Below are 16,799 nucleotides of genomic sequence, written 5' to 3' on the forward strand. Positions count from 1 at the left end.
TCAATATCTGGACATCTGTAAGGGGTACGGGCTCAATCTCGGCGACAACCTCATGACCAGGGGAACATGTTGGAATATTTTGCAGGGGTCAGGTCAAAAGACATCATTCTGGGGCCAAATCTTAGAATTGCGTTATCTGTAGGGGCGTAACCAGACCTGACCTTCCAGGGGGGAAAGATTGAATAATGTCCCAATTTTTGACCAAAAGTTGTATTATTTATGTGCGAGCGGCTTGCCGCGAAGCGATAAACGGGTGGGGTCCAGGGGCCCGCCTTAGGGCCCCTGGTGGGCTCAAGCTCATGGTTTTTGGCATATTAGAAGCTAAAAAATCAGTGTTCAGAGTACAAAATTTCACAATGAAAGTAGTATAGACCTTCTTCCCCTTTCTTTCCCTTTTCTCTTCTCCCTTCCCTTTTCTCTTCCCCTTTTTCTTCCCTCTTTTTCTTTTCTTCTTTCCCTTTCTCTTCTTCCCTCTTTTTCCCCTTTTTCTCTTTTCCTTCCCTTTCTTCTTCCCTCTTTTCTCTCCTTCCCCTTTTCCCCTTCCCAATTTTTTGCTCTTCTTCCCAGTTTTTTTGTGTCCAGGGGGCGGCTTCCCCCCCCCCCCCCCCACTGGTTACGCCACTGGTTATCTGGACATCTGTAAGAGGTACAGAGCTCAACACTCGGTGACAACTAATGACCAGGGGGGAATTATGGAACATCTTGCAGGGGTCAGGTCAAAGGTCATCTGGGGTCAAATCTTAGAATTGCATTTTCTGGACATCTGTAAGGAGTACAGGACTCAAAACTCGGTGACAACAAACCTAATGACCAGGGGAACATTTTTGGAACATTTTGCAGGGGTCAGATACCTCCACAACACCAACATGCCCCAGCTAGGTTTGTGGTCTATGACCACCATTTGCCACTAGTTATTATTATTATTTGCCTTAGCGCAGGGGTGCTTGTTAAAAGGGCATTTCGTGATCCACAGCCTCATCCCCCCACTTTTCTCCAAAAAAAGTTGAGATTCTTATATCACTGGAAACCTCTGGCTACATAATGTTCATGTACAAAATATTTCTTGCAGATTAATTCATTTAGCAAAGATATCGTGAAATTTGAATTTCGTTCTGGTGCACCACACAGTGTCATCGCCCCGATATCTTCATGGTAGAAATCGCCATGGTAGGTTGAATCCACAGCCACCCATGGCCATTTTATTCAGACCTTATGAGATGCATAATTAGCCAAGTGACCTGACTAAGGCTACTGACAATAGCCGGGGTAATTGATTTCTCGCTGTGTGAGTAAGCTTGTATACGACACTGCGGTCAATGGTCATACTGCCTCCACTTGAGTAGTGAGTGCAGCTATAGCCTGCGCGCTGTAGTCCATACAGGACCAACGCAATATAAAATTAGAGTTTAAGTCAGATTTTGAGTTCAAAGCGCACGGCCTTTTTTCAAAGCGCACGCTAACGACTATCATATCTATTCAACACGTATTTTCAAGTGTATGAGACCACATCTGGTTTCTTGAGACGAAATCATTTACGGGAGATATTCATCATTTTCTAACCCGGTATCCGAAGATTTTCGTCTGATAGCCTATCAAAATCGTGCATAGCAATTCACGTGTATCGATCCCGTGTATTCATTTTAGTGTCTCTGCTGCACCATTAGCCAGGCGATGTCGGTGTGCACCAGAACGAAATTACAACGCATTGTCTATTGAGCAGTGTAATACACATAGGCCTAATCATGCATAACTCGCGAACGCAAAATCGGAATCAACTGAAATTTTGGGAATATGTTTTTTTCGTGGATATCTACTGAAAAATGTCATAAAAAGAGGATGCTAATCACGAAATACTCCTTTAAAAGGGCATTTCGTGATCAGTCCACAGCATCATCCCCCACCCCCTTTGAGGGGGTCTGTGAACTAAAATTGAGCCAAATTATAAGCTTTGGAGCTAAAAAATTCAAATTTTTCCAAATTTGAGCTCAAGAGCTGAAATTTTCAGAGTTTGAGGCTCAATGAACTGGAGCATGATGCAAATGAGGGTCTTGAAGAATTGCCGGAGAGCCTGAAAAAGGGACCCTTGACCGCCGCACATACCCGTACCATCTTTACATGTGAGTGCCCCCACCCCACGATTTTTTTATATCACTGCCCAGTAAACACAAAAACGTTTTAAAAACGTTTTAAATAAGTTATATTTTGGCTTTTGGTTAAGGTAAAAACGTTTTAATAACATTAAAATGTCGGGTTATATAAAGGTCATGATAACGTTTTAAAACGTTTTGTATGAAAACACACTACAACAATATTTTTAAATGTTTTCAAAAAATGTTATTATAAACTATTTTTGCAAACATTTTGCCAAATATTGTGTCAATACTTAAATAACATTATGTTAAAATATTTGAACCCAGCAAACACAAAATGTTCTTAAAATGTTTTTTCAAAACCTTTTAATAACATTTAAATGTCGGGTTATATAAAGGTCATGATAACGTTCTTAAAACGTTATTGAAAATATTTTGGGCAAACATTTTTCGCAAAACATTTTTTTAACCCCAAAATAACATTCTGTTTAGAATGTTTTGTATCAAGTTTTCAAGAATGTTTTTGGAATGTTATTAAAACGTTTTTATACCCTTTATATAACCCGACATTTAAACGTTTTCTGTAAAACATTTGTGTTTGCTGAGCAGTAGATTATCAAAAAATGTTTTTTAATGTTATGAAAACGTTTTATACTCTTAATATACCCTTTATATAACCCGACATTTAAACATTTTCTGACAACCTTTTATAACCTTTTGCGAATGATGTCGAAAACGTTTTGTGTTTGCTGGGTGGAAACCTCTGGTAACATGTTTTACAAATTTTGCAGATTAATTCGTTTAGCAAAGATATCGCGATATTTGAATTTCGTTCTGGTATACCAGAACGAAATTACAACACATTGTCTACGGAATAGTGTAATTCACATAATCATACATAACTCGCAAACGCAAAATGGGAATGAACTGAAATTTTGGGAATAAGCTTTTTTTGTGAATATCTACTGAAAATGTCATAAAAAGAGGATGCTAGGATCACGATGTACGATTTCCTTCAAATTTGTCATTATATACTCAAAATGCTGAAATAATACAAGTAATAATGATCGGGAATGATTTCCATTTTGAGCTGAAATAACGGGGTAACGTGAAAGAAACACTGCTTGTTATTTTGGCCGTTTAACACGCAGTTCTCAGTGGGCGAACATAAAGTCATAATTTCTTGAATTATGACTTTATGTCGAACTTTGCTCTGTTTACCTACAAACACAACAAATTTGGCTGATTCCATTTAGGTGCAAGTTGGGACATGTGTAAACATTACAAATATGCCAAAAAATCTGGTTTGAAAAAAATTAACCAAATTCATATTATAAGATCGTACATTATGACTTTAAAGTGGAAGCCCCACTTTTGGTTAGGTTCCTTAGGGAATTAGTCAAGGTTAAAATTTATCTATGTAAATTCTATTCTGTCTGTCATCAAAATAACAGGTGTAAGTCAGTTCTTCTGTGGAGAACTGGCCAAGCGGGGCTTCCTCCCGGGGGGGGGCACTCCCACTTTGGAGGTGACGCGTATGTAGGGCTGTTAAGACCCCTTTTCAGCGTCGCTCTCACCCAAAGACCCCATATTTTTTTACGAACACATGTTCTGTCACCCAAAGACCCCTTATTTTTCCATTTGATCTGTCACCCAAAGACCCTTACTTTTCAATTTGAACAGCAACTTTCATTTATCACTGATTTTTGTTACCTCGATTTTCGAGGTTTTTTGACGCTGTTTTTTGTCATGTTCTCACCCAATCACCCCATATTTTTTACATTTTGCTCTCACCGAATGCCAAAAATCATGCTCTCACCCAATGACCCCATAATTTTTACATTTTGCTCTCACCGAATGCCCCTTAGTGCGAAAGTGCCAGCCCTACACCTATATCCATTTCAAATTGAAGTCCCCCCCCCCCCGGGGGCTTCCTGTTTAAGTCGCTGATGGTCAAGCACGACAAGTAATTATACAGTCTCACACGAGTTGTGGTTTCTTACGCATGTGTCTTAAAGAGTTAACAACACATCTGAATTTATTCATAAAGTGTTACACAAGTTCAACATTTGATGGCAAAACATAATCCATAATAATAGAAGTGTCCAACTCGCCAAGGGGCGTAGCAAGAGCATCAGAGTTCATCAGGGGCCCTTGGACAAGGAGCAATACGGGCCCTTTTAACCAGAACGGGATTAACCTTTGGGGGGGCTTGGTAGGCCAACTCACCTGCCGAGGAAGACATGTGCAATCAAGTCAGTGCCCAAGGCCAAATAAAAAAGAAAGTAGGCCTATGTCTCAGACACATTTGGTAAAAAAGCTAAGTGCTATGCGGTTTTTTTTTATTTTTTTAAGAATATGAGCTATGCGATATGCGATATTTTTATTTATTTAGTTTTTACAGTCAAGGCACAATATTTGGGTTTTTTTACATTCAAATACAGAAACATAGTAAATATACGCGTATGTCGTATACACAATGAATAGAATATTCTTACAGGATCTTCTTCTTACACAGCCGTGACGTTAGTCACGTTATTTTGGGGTCAAAGGTCATTAGGGGTCACAACACGGCTGTGTTCGTGGGTTAGACCACAGCTAAGTCTAGTTCTTTCTTCTTCTGTCGACCATTACATTTGCTCTAGCACTGACATGCATGCACCGATTTTGACCTAACATGGTCACAATCATCAATGACCATGCCCCTACATGTCACATAAAATTCGTGGGGTCAAAGGTCAAGAAGGAGTCACAGAGGTCAAAAACGTGATATCAACTCAAAATGCTACTTCTCCCACAATTTTCGTAGGACAGTAACGCCACTTGCACACATGAATTGTTATTACCCAATGTCTATAAATCATACACAGATTTGAGGTCAAAGGTCATTAAGGGGTCATTTCCGGTATAAAACCAAATTCCTTCCAAAAATTTTATTAGCTAAGAAAAACATAGGAGTGACCTAATGTATATGTGGTATTTTTTTGTTTGAGGTCAAAGGTCATTAAGGGGTCACTTCCGGTATAAAACGAAATACCTTCAAAATTCTACTTCTCCCACAAATTTCGTAGGACAGTAACGCCACTCGCACACATGAATTGTTATTACCCAATGTCTATAAATCATACACAGATTTGAGGTCAAAGGTCATTAAGGGGTCATTTCCGGTATAAAACCAAATTCCTTCAAAAAAATTTATTAGCTAAGAAAAACAGGAGAGTGACGGTATGTGCACATGTGAATTATGTTAACCTAATGTATATGTGGTATTTTTTTGTTTGAGGTCAAAGGTCATTAAGGGGTCACTTCCGGTATAAAACGAAATACCTTCAAAATGCTACTTCTCCCACAAATTACATAGGACGATGACGCAACTTGCACACATGCATTGCTATTACCCAGTGTCTATGAATCATGTGACCCCTCGGCACAACTGAGCCCTGAAGTCGCCAATCATCATTTTTGAGATATTCAACCAAAATATGCTGCTTGAAATTAGCTTTAAAATGATGTATATCATGTCTATAGTACTTGACATTTTAGTGGTGAAAAATCAATAAAACAGTCAATAAATCCTTTGTTTCCTATTGTTTATTGTTAAGTTCGATGGAGCATATCTCAATAGTGGCACTGGCGACATCCGGGCTCAGTTGTGCCGAGGGTCACATATACAGATTTGAGGTCAAAGGTCATTAAGGGGTCACTTCCGGTATAAAACCAAATTCCTTCAAAAAATTTTATAAGCTAAGAAAAACAGGAGAGTGACGGTATGTTCACACATGAATTGTGTCTATCCAATGTATATGTGGTATTTTTTTGTTTGAGGTCAAAGGCCATTAAGGGGTCACTTCCGGTATAAAACTAAATAGCTTCAAAATACTTGGTCACAAAGATCATTGACCATGCCCCTACATGTCACATGAAACTTGTGGGGTCAAAGGTCACGCAGGGGTCACAGGGGTCAAAAACGTGATTTCAACTCAAAATGCTACTTCTCCCACAAATTTCACAGGACAGTAACGCCACTTGCACACATGCATTGTTATTACCCAGTGTCTATAAATCATACACAGATTTGAGGTCAAAGGTCATTAAGGGGTCGTTTCCGGTATAAAACCAAATTCCTTTAAAAAATTTTATTAGCTAAGAAAAACATAGGAGAGTGACGGTATGTGCACACATGAATTATGTTTACCTAATGTATATGTGGTATTTTTTTTTATTTGGGTCAAAGGTCATTAAGGGATCTCTTCCGGTTCCTGACAAAAAAACATTTAAATTGTCCCTTCTGTCACAAATGACATTGCAGAGTGATAATATGTGCACACATGCATTGACATAAGGCAATGCCTGTGGGGTTTTCGTAGATTTTGGGGTCAAAGCTCATTACGGGATGACGACACGGCTGTGTTCGTGGTCTTAGACCACAGCTAAGTCTAGTTACACAGCCGTGACGTTAGTCACGGCTGTGTCTTTTTTCTTACAGGATCTTCTTCTTTCTTCTTCTTCTGCCGACCATTACATTTGCTCTAGCATTTACATGCATTCATCGATTTTGACCTAACTTGGTCACTATCATCACTGACCAGGCCCCTACATGTCACATGAATTTCGTGGGGTCAAAGGTCACGTAGGGGTCACAGGGGTCAAGAACGTGATTTCAACTCAAAATGCTACTTCTCCCACAAATTTCGTAGGACAGTTACGCCACTTGCACACATGCATTGTTATTACCCAGTGTGTATAAATCATACACGGATTTGAGGTCAAAGGTCATTAAGGGGTCACTTCCGGTAAAAAACCAAATTCCTTCAAAAAATTTTATTAGCTAAGAAAAACATAGGAAAGTGACGGTATGTGTACATATGAATTATGCTAACCTAATGTATATGTGGTATTTTTTTTGAGGTCAAAGGTCATTAAGGGTTCACTTCCGGTATAAAACGAAATACCTTCAAAATGCTACTTCTCCCACAAATTACATAGGACGGTGACGCTTAACTTGCACACATGCATTGCTATTACCCAGTGGCTATGAATCATACACAGATTTGAGGTCAAAGGTCATTAAGGGGTCACTTCCGGTATAAAACCAAATTCCTTCAAAAAATTTATAAGCTAAGAAAAACATAGGAGAGTGACGGTATGTGCACACATGAATTATGTTTACCTTATGTATATATGGTATTTTTTTTGTTTGAGGTCAAAGGTCATTAAGGGGTCACTTCCGGTATAAAACGAAAACCTTCAACATTTTTTATTTGCTAAGAAAAACATAGGACAGTAACGGTATGTTCACACATGAATTGTGGTTACCCAATTCATATGTGGTATTTTTTTATTTGGGCTCAAATGTCATTAAGGGGTCACTTCCGGTCTAAGACGAAAAACCTTCAAAATTCCCCTTCTGCCACAAGTAACATAGCAAAGTGGTGCCACGTGCACCCATGCATTGACATTAGCCAATGTCTATGGGCGTTTTCATATTTTTTGGGGTCAAAGGTCATATAGGGGTTATAACACGGCTGTGTTCGTGGGTTAGACCACAGCTAAGTCTAGTTTCTTCTTCTTTCTTCTGCCGACCATTACATTTGCTCTAGCATTTACATGCATTTATCGATTTTGACCTAACTTAGTCACTATCATCACTGACCAGGCCCCTACATGTCACATGAATTTCGTGGAGTCAAAGGTCACTTAGGGGTCACAGGAGTCAAAAACGTGATTTCAACTCAAAATGCTACTTCTCCCACAAATTTCGTAGGACAATAACGCCACTTGCACACATGCATTGTTATTACTCAGTGTCTATAAATCATACACGGATTTGAGGTCAAAGGTCATTAAGGGGTCACTTCCGGTAAAAACCAAATTCCTTCAAAAAATTTTATTAGCTAAGAAAAACATAGGAGAGTGACGGTATGTGTACATATGAATTATGCTAACCTAATGTATATGTGGTATTTTTTGTTTGAGGTCAAAGGTCATTAAGGGTTCACTTCCGGTATAAAACGAAATACCTTCAAAATGCTACTTCTCCCACAAATTACATAGGACGGTGACACAACTTGCACACATGCATTGTTATTACCCAGTGGCTATGAATCATACACGGATTTGAGGTCAAAGGTCATTAAGGGGTCACTTCCGGTATAAAACCAAATTCCTTCAAAAAATGTTATAAGCTAAGAAAAACATAGGAGAGTGACGGTATGTGCACACATGAATTATGTTTACCTTATGTATATATGGTATTTTTTTTTTTTTGAGGTCAAAGGTCATTAAGGGGTCACTTTCGGTATAAAACGAAAAACCTTCAACATTTTTTATTTGCTAAGAAAAACATAGGACAGTAACGGTATGTTCACACATGAATTGTGGTTACCCAATTCATATGTGGCATTTTTTTATTTGGGGTCAAAGGTCATTAAGGGGTCACTTCCGGTCTGAGACGAAAAACCTTCAAAATTCCCCTTCTGCCACAAGTAACATAGCAAAATGGTGCCACGTGCACCCATGCATTGACATTAGCCAATGTCTATGGGCGTTTTCATATATTTTGGGGTCAAAGGTCATATAGGGGTTATAACACGGCTGTGTTCGTGGGTTAGACCACAGCTAAGTCTAGTTCTTCTTTCTTTCTTCTGTCGACCTTTACATTTGCTCTAGCACTGACATCCGTGCACCGATTTTGACCTAACTTGGTCACAATCATCACTGACCATGCCCCTACATGTCAAAGGTCACGTAGGGGTCACAGAGGTCAAAACGTGATTTCAACTCAAAATGCTACTTCTCCCACAAATTTCGCAGGACAGTAACGCCACTTGCACACATGCATTGTTATTACCCAGTGCCTATAAATCATACACAGAATTGAGGTCAAAGGTCATTAAGGGGTCACTTCCGGTATAAAATCAAATTCCTTCAAAAAGTTTTATTGGCAAAGAAAAACATAGGAGATTGACGATATGTGCACACATGAATTATGTTAACCTAATGTATATGTGGTATTTTTTTTATTTGGGGTGAAAGGTCCTAAAGGGTCACTTCCGGTATAAAACGAAATAGCTTCAAAATGCTACTTCTCCCACAGATTACGTAGGACGGTGAAGCAACTTGCACACATACATTGTTATTACCCAGTGTCTATGAATCATAAACAGATTTGAGGTCAAAGGTCATTAAGAGGTCACTTCCGGTATAAAACCAAATTCCTTCAAAAAAATTTATTAGCTAAGAAAAACATAGGAGGATGACGGTATGTGCACACAAATTAAATTTACCTAATGTATATGAGGTATTTTTTGATTGGGGTCAAAGGTCATTAAGGGGTCACTTCCGGTCCAAGACGAAAAACATTCAAAATGTCCCTTCTGTCACAAATAACATGGCAGAGTGATACTTTGTGCACACATGCATTGACACAAGCCAATGCTTATGGATTTTTCGTAGATTTTGGGGTCAAAGGTCCTTTAGGGGTCACAACACGGCTGTGTTCGTGGTCTTAGACCACAGCTAAGTCTAGTTTTATTTGTCTCTAACAATGATTGCGAAATGTGCACAAAAAACAACAACCAAACTGCAAAAAAAAGACAACATTTGATCGCTATACGATTTTGAGAAAATGAATATAGGGCAAAAAAAATTACGGCCAACGTGTAGGCTAAGCGCTAAATTGGATTTCACATAGCAATGCGCGCGGGTGTCTGAGACATACATTTTTTTTCTTCTTGGACTAAGTTTTGGTTTACGTATAATGCGGATTCATTAAAATACAGATGAGGACTAACATAATTTGTTCCGATGTTACTACATTTGCGAGCAAAGCACGCAAAAAAATCAATTTCAGACTATTTTAGCCCCAAATCAACATGAATTTTGCTCTTTGAAATTTTACTATTTTGGCCAAAAAACATTCTGTTATTGGGGTTAAGCCTAAAAGAAAGATGCATATGGCAATTTTGGGGTCCCCAAATTTTGGGGGCCCTGAACCCTGGCCCAATGGTAAATCTGGCCCTGCTTTTAACATCTCCATCATCAGCCCTACTTGGTGTTCACTTTAGTGCTTGGGTCCCCTGAACCCTCAGGCCCATGGACTTACTCCGCCCTGTCCCCCGCTTGCTATGCCCCTGTAAATTAAAGTTGCACATGGTATTATTTCCTTAATGCATTGCAATGGTTAAAAATCATGATGTAGGTCTCAATAAGGGGCTGTGCAATAATTATGAGCCCTGGCGGGAGGGTAAAATTGGGGGGGCAAGAAATTTTTGGCAAGCCAAAAGGGGGGGCAAGCAATTTTTGGCAAGCCGAGAGGGGGGGCAAGCGATTTTTGGCACGCATTCACGGGGCGCCTTTTTAATAAAACGCTCTAAAAGGGCTTAGGAAAACGGTACGGAAACACTTATTTGCAAATTTTCCTGCTCGCTGCGCTCGCAACATACATCTAGACCATTTAAGGTTTCCAATTTGGGAACCCAAAAATTTGGCATGTTCAAGGGGGGGTCAAAGAATTTTTGGCGGGCCGAGGGGGGGGGCAAGCGATTTTTGGCAGGCCGAGAGGGGGGATAAGCGATTTTTGGCGAGCCGTTCGGAAAATTTTACCCCCCCCGAGCTCATAATTATTGCACAGCCCCTAATATGTATATAGTTTGAAGCACAAGTTTGTTACATTTTTGTCAAATTTCGATATTACAGTAATTTTTCTACATTTTACCTACAAATTGTGTATTTTATCATATCAAAATATGAAAAACTTAAGAAATCTGATGCAGTACACAGGGTCATTTCGGTCACCAAAGCATTATAAACAGGTTCGGATTGTAATAAGGTTCACAAGGTAAATTTTTCAGTCGAAACATTTCTGACAATACTCACACTGAAAGGGTTTTTCTTTGGTGTGAATTCTAATTAGCGCATAAGGACACTTCTTTGGATAAAACATTTTTGACAGTAATCACACTGATATGGTTATTTATTGCTGTGGTTAGTGCTGATGGTTTTTTATTGCTGTGAGTAGTACTGATATGGTATGTGAGACCAGATCTTTGAACACAGGATTTCTGACAAAATTCACACTGAAAGAGTTGGCCTCCTTGATGTGAGTCCTGATATGGTTCACATTTCTGGCAGTACTCACGACTGAAAGAGAATTCGATCCTTTTTCAGTAAGAGTTCTAATGTGGGAGGTAAGAGAATGATTTTCGGCAAAACATTTCTGACTACTCGCACTGATATAGTTTCTCTTTGGTGTGAGTTCTAATTTTGTCCAAAGGACACGTGTTTGGGTAAATAATTTTGACAGTACTCACACTGAAAGTGTTTCACTTTGGTGTGAGTTCTCATGTAACTTTACAACTCAGTTTTCTGTATACAACATTTCTGGCAATACTCGCACTGATAAGGTTACTCCTTGGTGCGAGTTTGCCAATTGCCGTTTTAGAGCAAAATAGTTCTGACAGTATTCACACTGAAAGGGTTTCTCTTTGGTGCGAGTTCTCATATGGCTTTGCAAATGACTATTCTGTACACATTTCTGACAGTACTCACTCATATAGGGTTTCTCCTTGGTGTGAATTCTAAAATGGTCCACAAGGTACACATTTCACCTTTGGCCCATGACTCACCTCTGAACTCAAAAACCGCCTACTTGAGATTAATCTATACTTGTTTCGTTCCAAAATCGTTCATCACCAATTCATTTCACCTTTGGCCCATGACTCACCTCTGAACTTAAAAACCACCTACTTGAGATTAATCTATACTTGTTTGGCTCCAAAATGGAAGGACATGGACAGCACACATATGCATAGCATTTCAATAGCCTCCTTGACCAATTCATGGCAGGGAGTACAAAATCATATCTGATGATATTCACCCAGGTGCTACTTCTTTGGTGCAAGTTCTGATGTAGCATGTGATACCATATTTGGAAGCAAACATTTTCAACAATACTAACTTTGATAGTGCGTATGTTTCTCCTTGGTGTGGATTCTGATATGGCGCACAAGGTGATATTTTCGGGCAAAACATTTCTGACAGTACTCACACTGAAAGGGTTTCTCTTTTGTGTGAGTTCTGATATGGTTTGCAAGAATATGCTTTAGAGCAAAACTTTTCTGACAGAACTCACACTGAAAGGGTTTCTCTTTGGTGTGAGTTACGTTATGGTTGACAAGATGCTGTTTTAGGGCAAAACATTTCCCACAATTCTCGCACTGAAAAGGTTTCTCTTTGGTGTGCATTCTCATATGTGTTTGCAAATGAATATTCTGTGTAAAACATTTCTGACAGTACTCACACTGAAAGGGTTTCGCTTTGGTGTGCATTCTCATGTGTGTTTGCAAATGATTATTCTGTATAAAACATTTCTGACAGTACTCACACTGAAAAGGTTTCTCTTTGGTGTGCACTCTGATATGGTACACAAGGTGATGTTTAAGGGTAAAACATTTCTGACAGTGCTCACATTGAAAGGCTTTCTCCTCAGTGTGAGTTCTGATATGGTTTGCAAGCTGCTGCTTTAGAGCAAAACATTTCTTACAGTACTCACACTGAAAGGGTTTCTCTTTGGTGTGAGTTGCGTTATGGTAGACAAGATTCTGTTTTAGGGCAAAACATTTCCCACAGTACTCGCACTGAAAGGGTTTCGCTTTGGTGTGCATTCTCATATGTGTTTGCAAATGAATATTCTGTGTAAAACATTTCTGACAGTACTCACACTGATAGGGTTTCTCTTTGGTATGAGTTCTGATATGGTATGCAAGAGAGTGTTTTAGGGCAAAACATTTCTGACAGTACTCACACTGAAACGGTTTCTCTTTGGTGTGAATTCTCACGTGTCTTTGCAAATTACCATTCTGTGCAAAACATTTTTGACAGTACTCGCACTGAAAGGGTTTGTCTTTGGTGTGAGTTCTGATATGGTTTGCAAGGTTCTGTTTTCGGGTAAAACATTTCTGACAGTACTCACATTGAAAGGGTTTCTCTTTGTGAGTTCCGATATGTTTCACAAGGTGATGTTTATAGGTAAAACATTTTTGACAGTACTCACACTGAAAGGGTTTCTCTTTAGTGTGAATTCTGATATGGCCCACAAGGATATTTTTCTGGGAAAAACATTTCTGACAGTAATCACACTGATAGGGTTTCTCACTGACGTTCAACTTTTTACACCGGTAGTACCATAGCGTCTTGTGGCTATGCAAATATCCTAGCAGCTCACCATATTTTAGTAAGCTTTTTTGACAAAACGCACTTTTGCATCTATGAGCCCACACGTATTTAAGCATATGTCTGTTAACATGAGTTTTCCATTTGTCCAAAGAATAATGCTTGATGCTGCAAAATGCACAGGAAAATGGTTTCAAAAGTTTCATTTCCCTGTGTTGCTTATTGTAACATGTATTTACATAGTAAAGTTTACATGAACCCAGCAATGTTGACAGATGTAGATCAGGTAACGCTGCATGCATGTACTTTGTGTACCTGAAACCCACCATGAAGTAAAATTTACTGAAAATGAAGATGTCCTTCAGTGGATCCACATGAGTCCAAGACCACAATCCCCACTGTCTTCTGTCTTCGTCCTGGTTCTACTTTTATTAGGTTCCAATTGCAGATTTATCAGTGGATCTAAATATCTGAAATGTTAAAAAACAAATTAATATTTCCTTATTAATATTCTAAAACTTTAATCAATATTGACGGAAGTCAATTAAACCCAGGGACTATTACCATAGATGAACTCCTGGATGGGGCAGCTTTAATTAGCATGAGGCCGCATTGATATGTAAATAGCGTATTCTTATTTAAATTTGTGCCCAGACGTATTGAGGGCGACAGTCATGTTATCCAGACGGAGAATGGCTGCATATGCCGGGCATGTCAATTTGCTGAGTGAAGGCTGATAATCACCTTTCTGTATAGGTAATAAGCTAGTATATTTCGTGTACCAGTTGGTTATAACAAAAATTAGTATCATATTAAATATATTAAATGAATAAACTTTGAAAGTTACATGAATTTGAAGAGCAGAGCTTCGAAATCTAGCTAAGTCAGGTGATGTGAAATTCTGCTGCGTGACCCCCTCTGCGTGGTAGAATTATATTCATAAAACATTGAATTCAACAGATATCATGGGCAGCCAACCACGATTTATCAGCATTTAAAATATATGTTAATTAACAAAGATAAATAATAAAGAGTACAAATGGCAATTAACTAGTAAACAAGCCTGAAATCTTAAAATGTTGCCACGTGTTAATTTCCCGAACATGTGACATGCAACATGTGACCATTATTCAGATTTACTGTAAATATTTGGAGTATGCTTGCACATCATGCACATACACTGTGCATTTCTTTACCTCCGTATAAAATCAATAATTCATGCTGGGAGCCAAGTAACATTGTCTGCACAGTACAGATTGGTATTTTATTTTACTTGAGAGCATAATAAAAATACATTAGACGAATCATGGCGCCATGGTGGAAGGTCAGGTCGGGTATTCAAGGTTATTATAACTTAAATACTACTTGTATTTCCCACCTTGCCTCTGTCACATATTTCCTTCATATTATTGACAGCAAGTCCTAATTTTGACTTTGCTATTGCAAAATGTCATTTCATATCAAATTAGTAGACTTTCTTTGAAAAAACATATCACTGGTGCCTGATGGGAATACCCGTCCGCCATTTCATTAAACTGGATCGTTTTCGCGTGATTTGTGCCCAGATGTATTGGGGGCGCGCTATACTCTCATTGAACAGGCAAAGTTCGCAAAACTAACAACGTTGTTATTCGCCAAACTCAATTAACATGATCCAAGGGGTCGAACATGAATTATTCATAACGAGCTATAACGGATCGATAACTGGCCTCACTTTCTAGATAGTAAACCAGCTGAATTTTTCATAGATTTTGCGTTGCTAATAGAACAACCGTGAATTTAGTGTCACCCCTTGCTATTAGGGGCTGTGCAATAATTATGAGCCCTGGGGGGAGGGTAAAATTGGGGGGGGCAAGAAATTTTGGCGAGCCAAAAGGGGGGGCAAGCAATTTTTGGCAAGGCGAAGCTATTTTTGGCACACATTCATGGGGCGTCTTTTTAATAAAACGCTCTAAAAAGGCTTAGGAAAACGCTTAAATATGCAAATTTTCCTGCTCGCTGCACTCGCAACATACATCTAGACCATTTAAGGTTTGCAAATTGGGATCCCAAAAAATTGGCATGTTCAAAGGGGGGCAAAGATTTTTGGCGGGCCGAGAGGGGGGCAAGCGATTTTTGGCGAGCCGTTTGGGGAAAATAATTATTGCACAGCCCCTTACATAGTGACATTGAGTAGGTAAACTGTATTGGGTTATAAATTATAAACCTGCCATTAATGTGCAGCAATTCATGTGTCTGTTAAAAGTAGCTAGACCCTTGAAAGATATCTTCAAAACATTAAAATGTACTAAAATCGAACATCTCACATAATTAGGGGTGGTGCAATAATTATGTGTACCCCGGGTGAATTCTCAAAATGGTCTGCCAAAATCGCTTGCCCCCCCATTTGGCCGTGCCAAAAACCTTTGCCCCCCTTTTGTCGTGCCAAAAAATCTTTGCCCCCCCTCCCTTACACATGCAAGATTTTGGGGAACCCAAATTTAAAACCTTAAATTGTCTTAACATATAATTCGAGCGCAGCGAGCAGGAAATTTTGCATATTTGAACATGTTCATAACGTTTTCCTACGCCTTTTTAGGGCGTAATATAGAAACAGTGCCCAAAATATCTGTGCCAAAAATTGCTTGCCCCCCCTTTCGACCTGCCAAAAATCGCTTGACCCCCCCTTCGACCTGCCAAAAATGCTTGCCCCCTTTTGGCCTGCCAAAAATCTTTGCCCCCTATAATTCACCCCCAGGGGTACACATAATTATTGCACCACCCCTTATAGATTGCCAAAGTTATCCATCACTATGTCTTGCGCAATTTTTTGGGAGCTCAACCTGCATCCGTCACTATGGATTTTACCATATTGATAATGAGTATGACTGCCCATGAAAATCAGGCTGCAGCTTATTCTTGTGTATAAAAATTTCGCAGATTCCGTACTTTTTGAGTAAAAGTAATGACAAGGAGATCTACGCATCACAAGACTTGTCACCTGATTTTGCATTCTCTATTTTTACCAAATGACCTGACCTGCAATGTAGCTTTCATAATAATGCACTATGGACACTTGTGTCCAAGTTAACATTTTATATAATCCATTGGTATTACATGTTGAAGGCCTCTATATACACAACCAAAGGAAATACATACTGAGCTCAAAAAGAAACTTGTAATTCTTATTCTTCACAAGGTTATATGTTAAAATCCTGTCCATCAAAATAAACCAACATTACACACATCCCCAGGACAGTTTCTAGGACCACATTCACAGCCCAACTATTGGCACCAAGCACAAGAAATCTCTCAGAATGAATTCAAGATCCTTGCACAGATGATAATTTTCAAAACGGTGTTGCTTTTCAAGCACTTTCTTCAATAAACAGGTCTTATTCCGCACTATAATAGTCCACTGACTCTTGGGGATTTGTAATTTTTAGAGTTGTTGGAGATTTTGACCGGGAAAAAAGTGGTAGTAGAGAAGAATTGTTGGTGTCTTTGTTACCCTACTTCTGCTAGCAATTATACAATCTAAATATTGCCGTAGATCAT

At 39.0% G+C, this 16,799-nt stretch overlaps 2 protein-coding genes across 2 annotated transcripts in view; one reads left to right on the forward strand and one right to left on the reverse strand.

Moving 5' to 3' along the window:
• Window positions 1-16,799, forward strand: part of LOC140171427 (uncharacterized) — a 443,410-nt gene that overhangs the window by 363,313 nt on the left and 63,298 nt on the right. The window lies entirely within an intron of this gene.
• LOC140171426 (uncharacterized) lies at window positions 10,269-13,727 on the reverse strand. Its single transcript, XM_072194685.1, has one exon. The coding sequence runs from the start codon at window positions 13,589-13,591 to the stop codon at window positions 12,044-12,046; it is 1,548 nt and encodes a 515-aa protein (XP_072050786.1). The 5' UTR covers window positions 13,592-13,727; the 3' UTR covers window positions 10,269-12,043.

The sequence above is a fragment of the Amphiura filiformis genome, chromosome 15, assembly GCF_039555335.1.
Source record: "Amphiura filiformis chromosome 15, Afil_fr2py, whole genome shotgun sequence".
NCBI classification, from domain to species: Eukaryota; Metazoa; Echinodermata; class Ophiuroidea; order Amphilepidida; family Amphiuridae; genus Amphiura; species Amphiura filiformis.

Bases quoted from the DNA above. Each gene is read 5' to 3' on its own strand.
- LOC140171426 (XM_072194685.1), bottom strand. From the start codon at position 13,591: ATGGTGGGTTTCAGGTACACAAAGTACATGCATGCAGCGTTACCTGAT.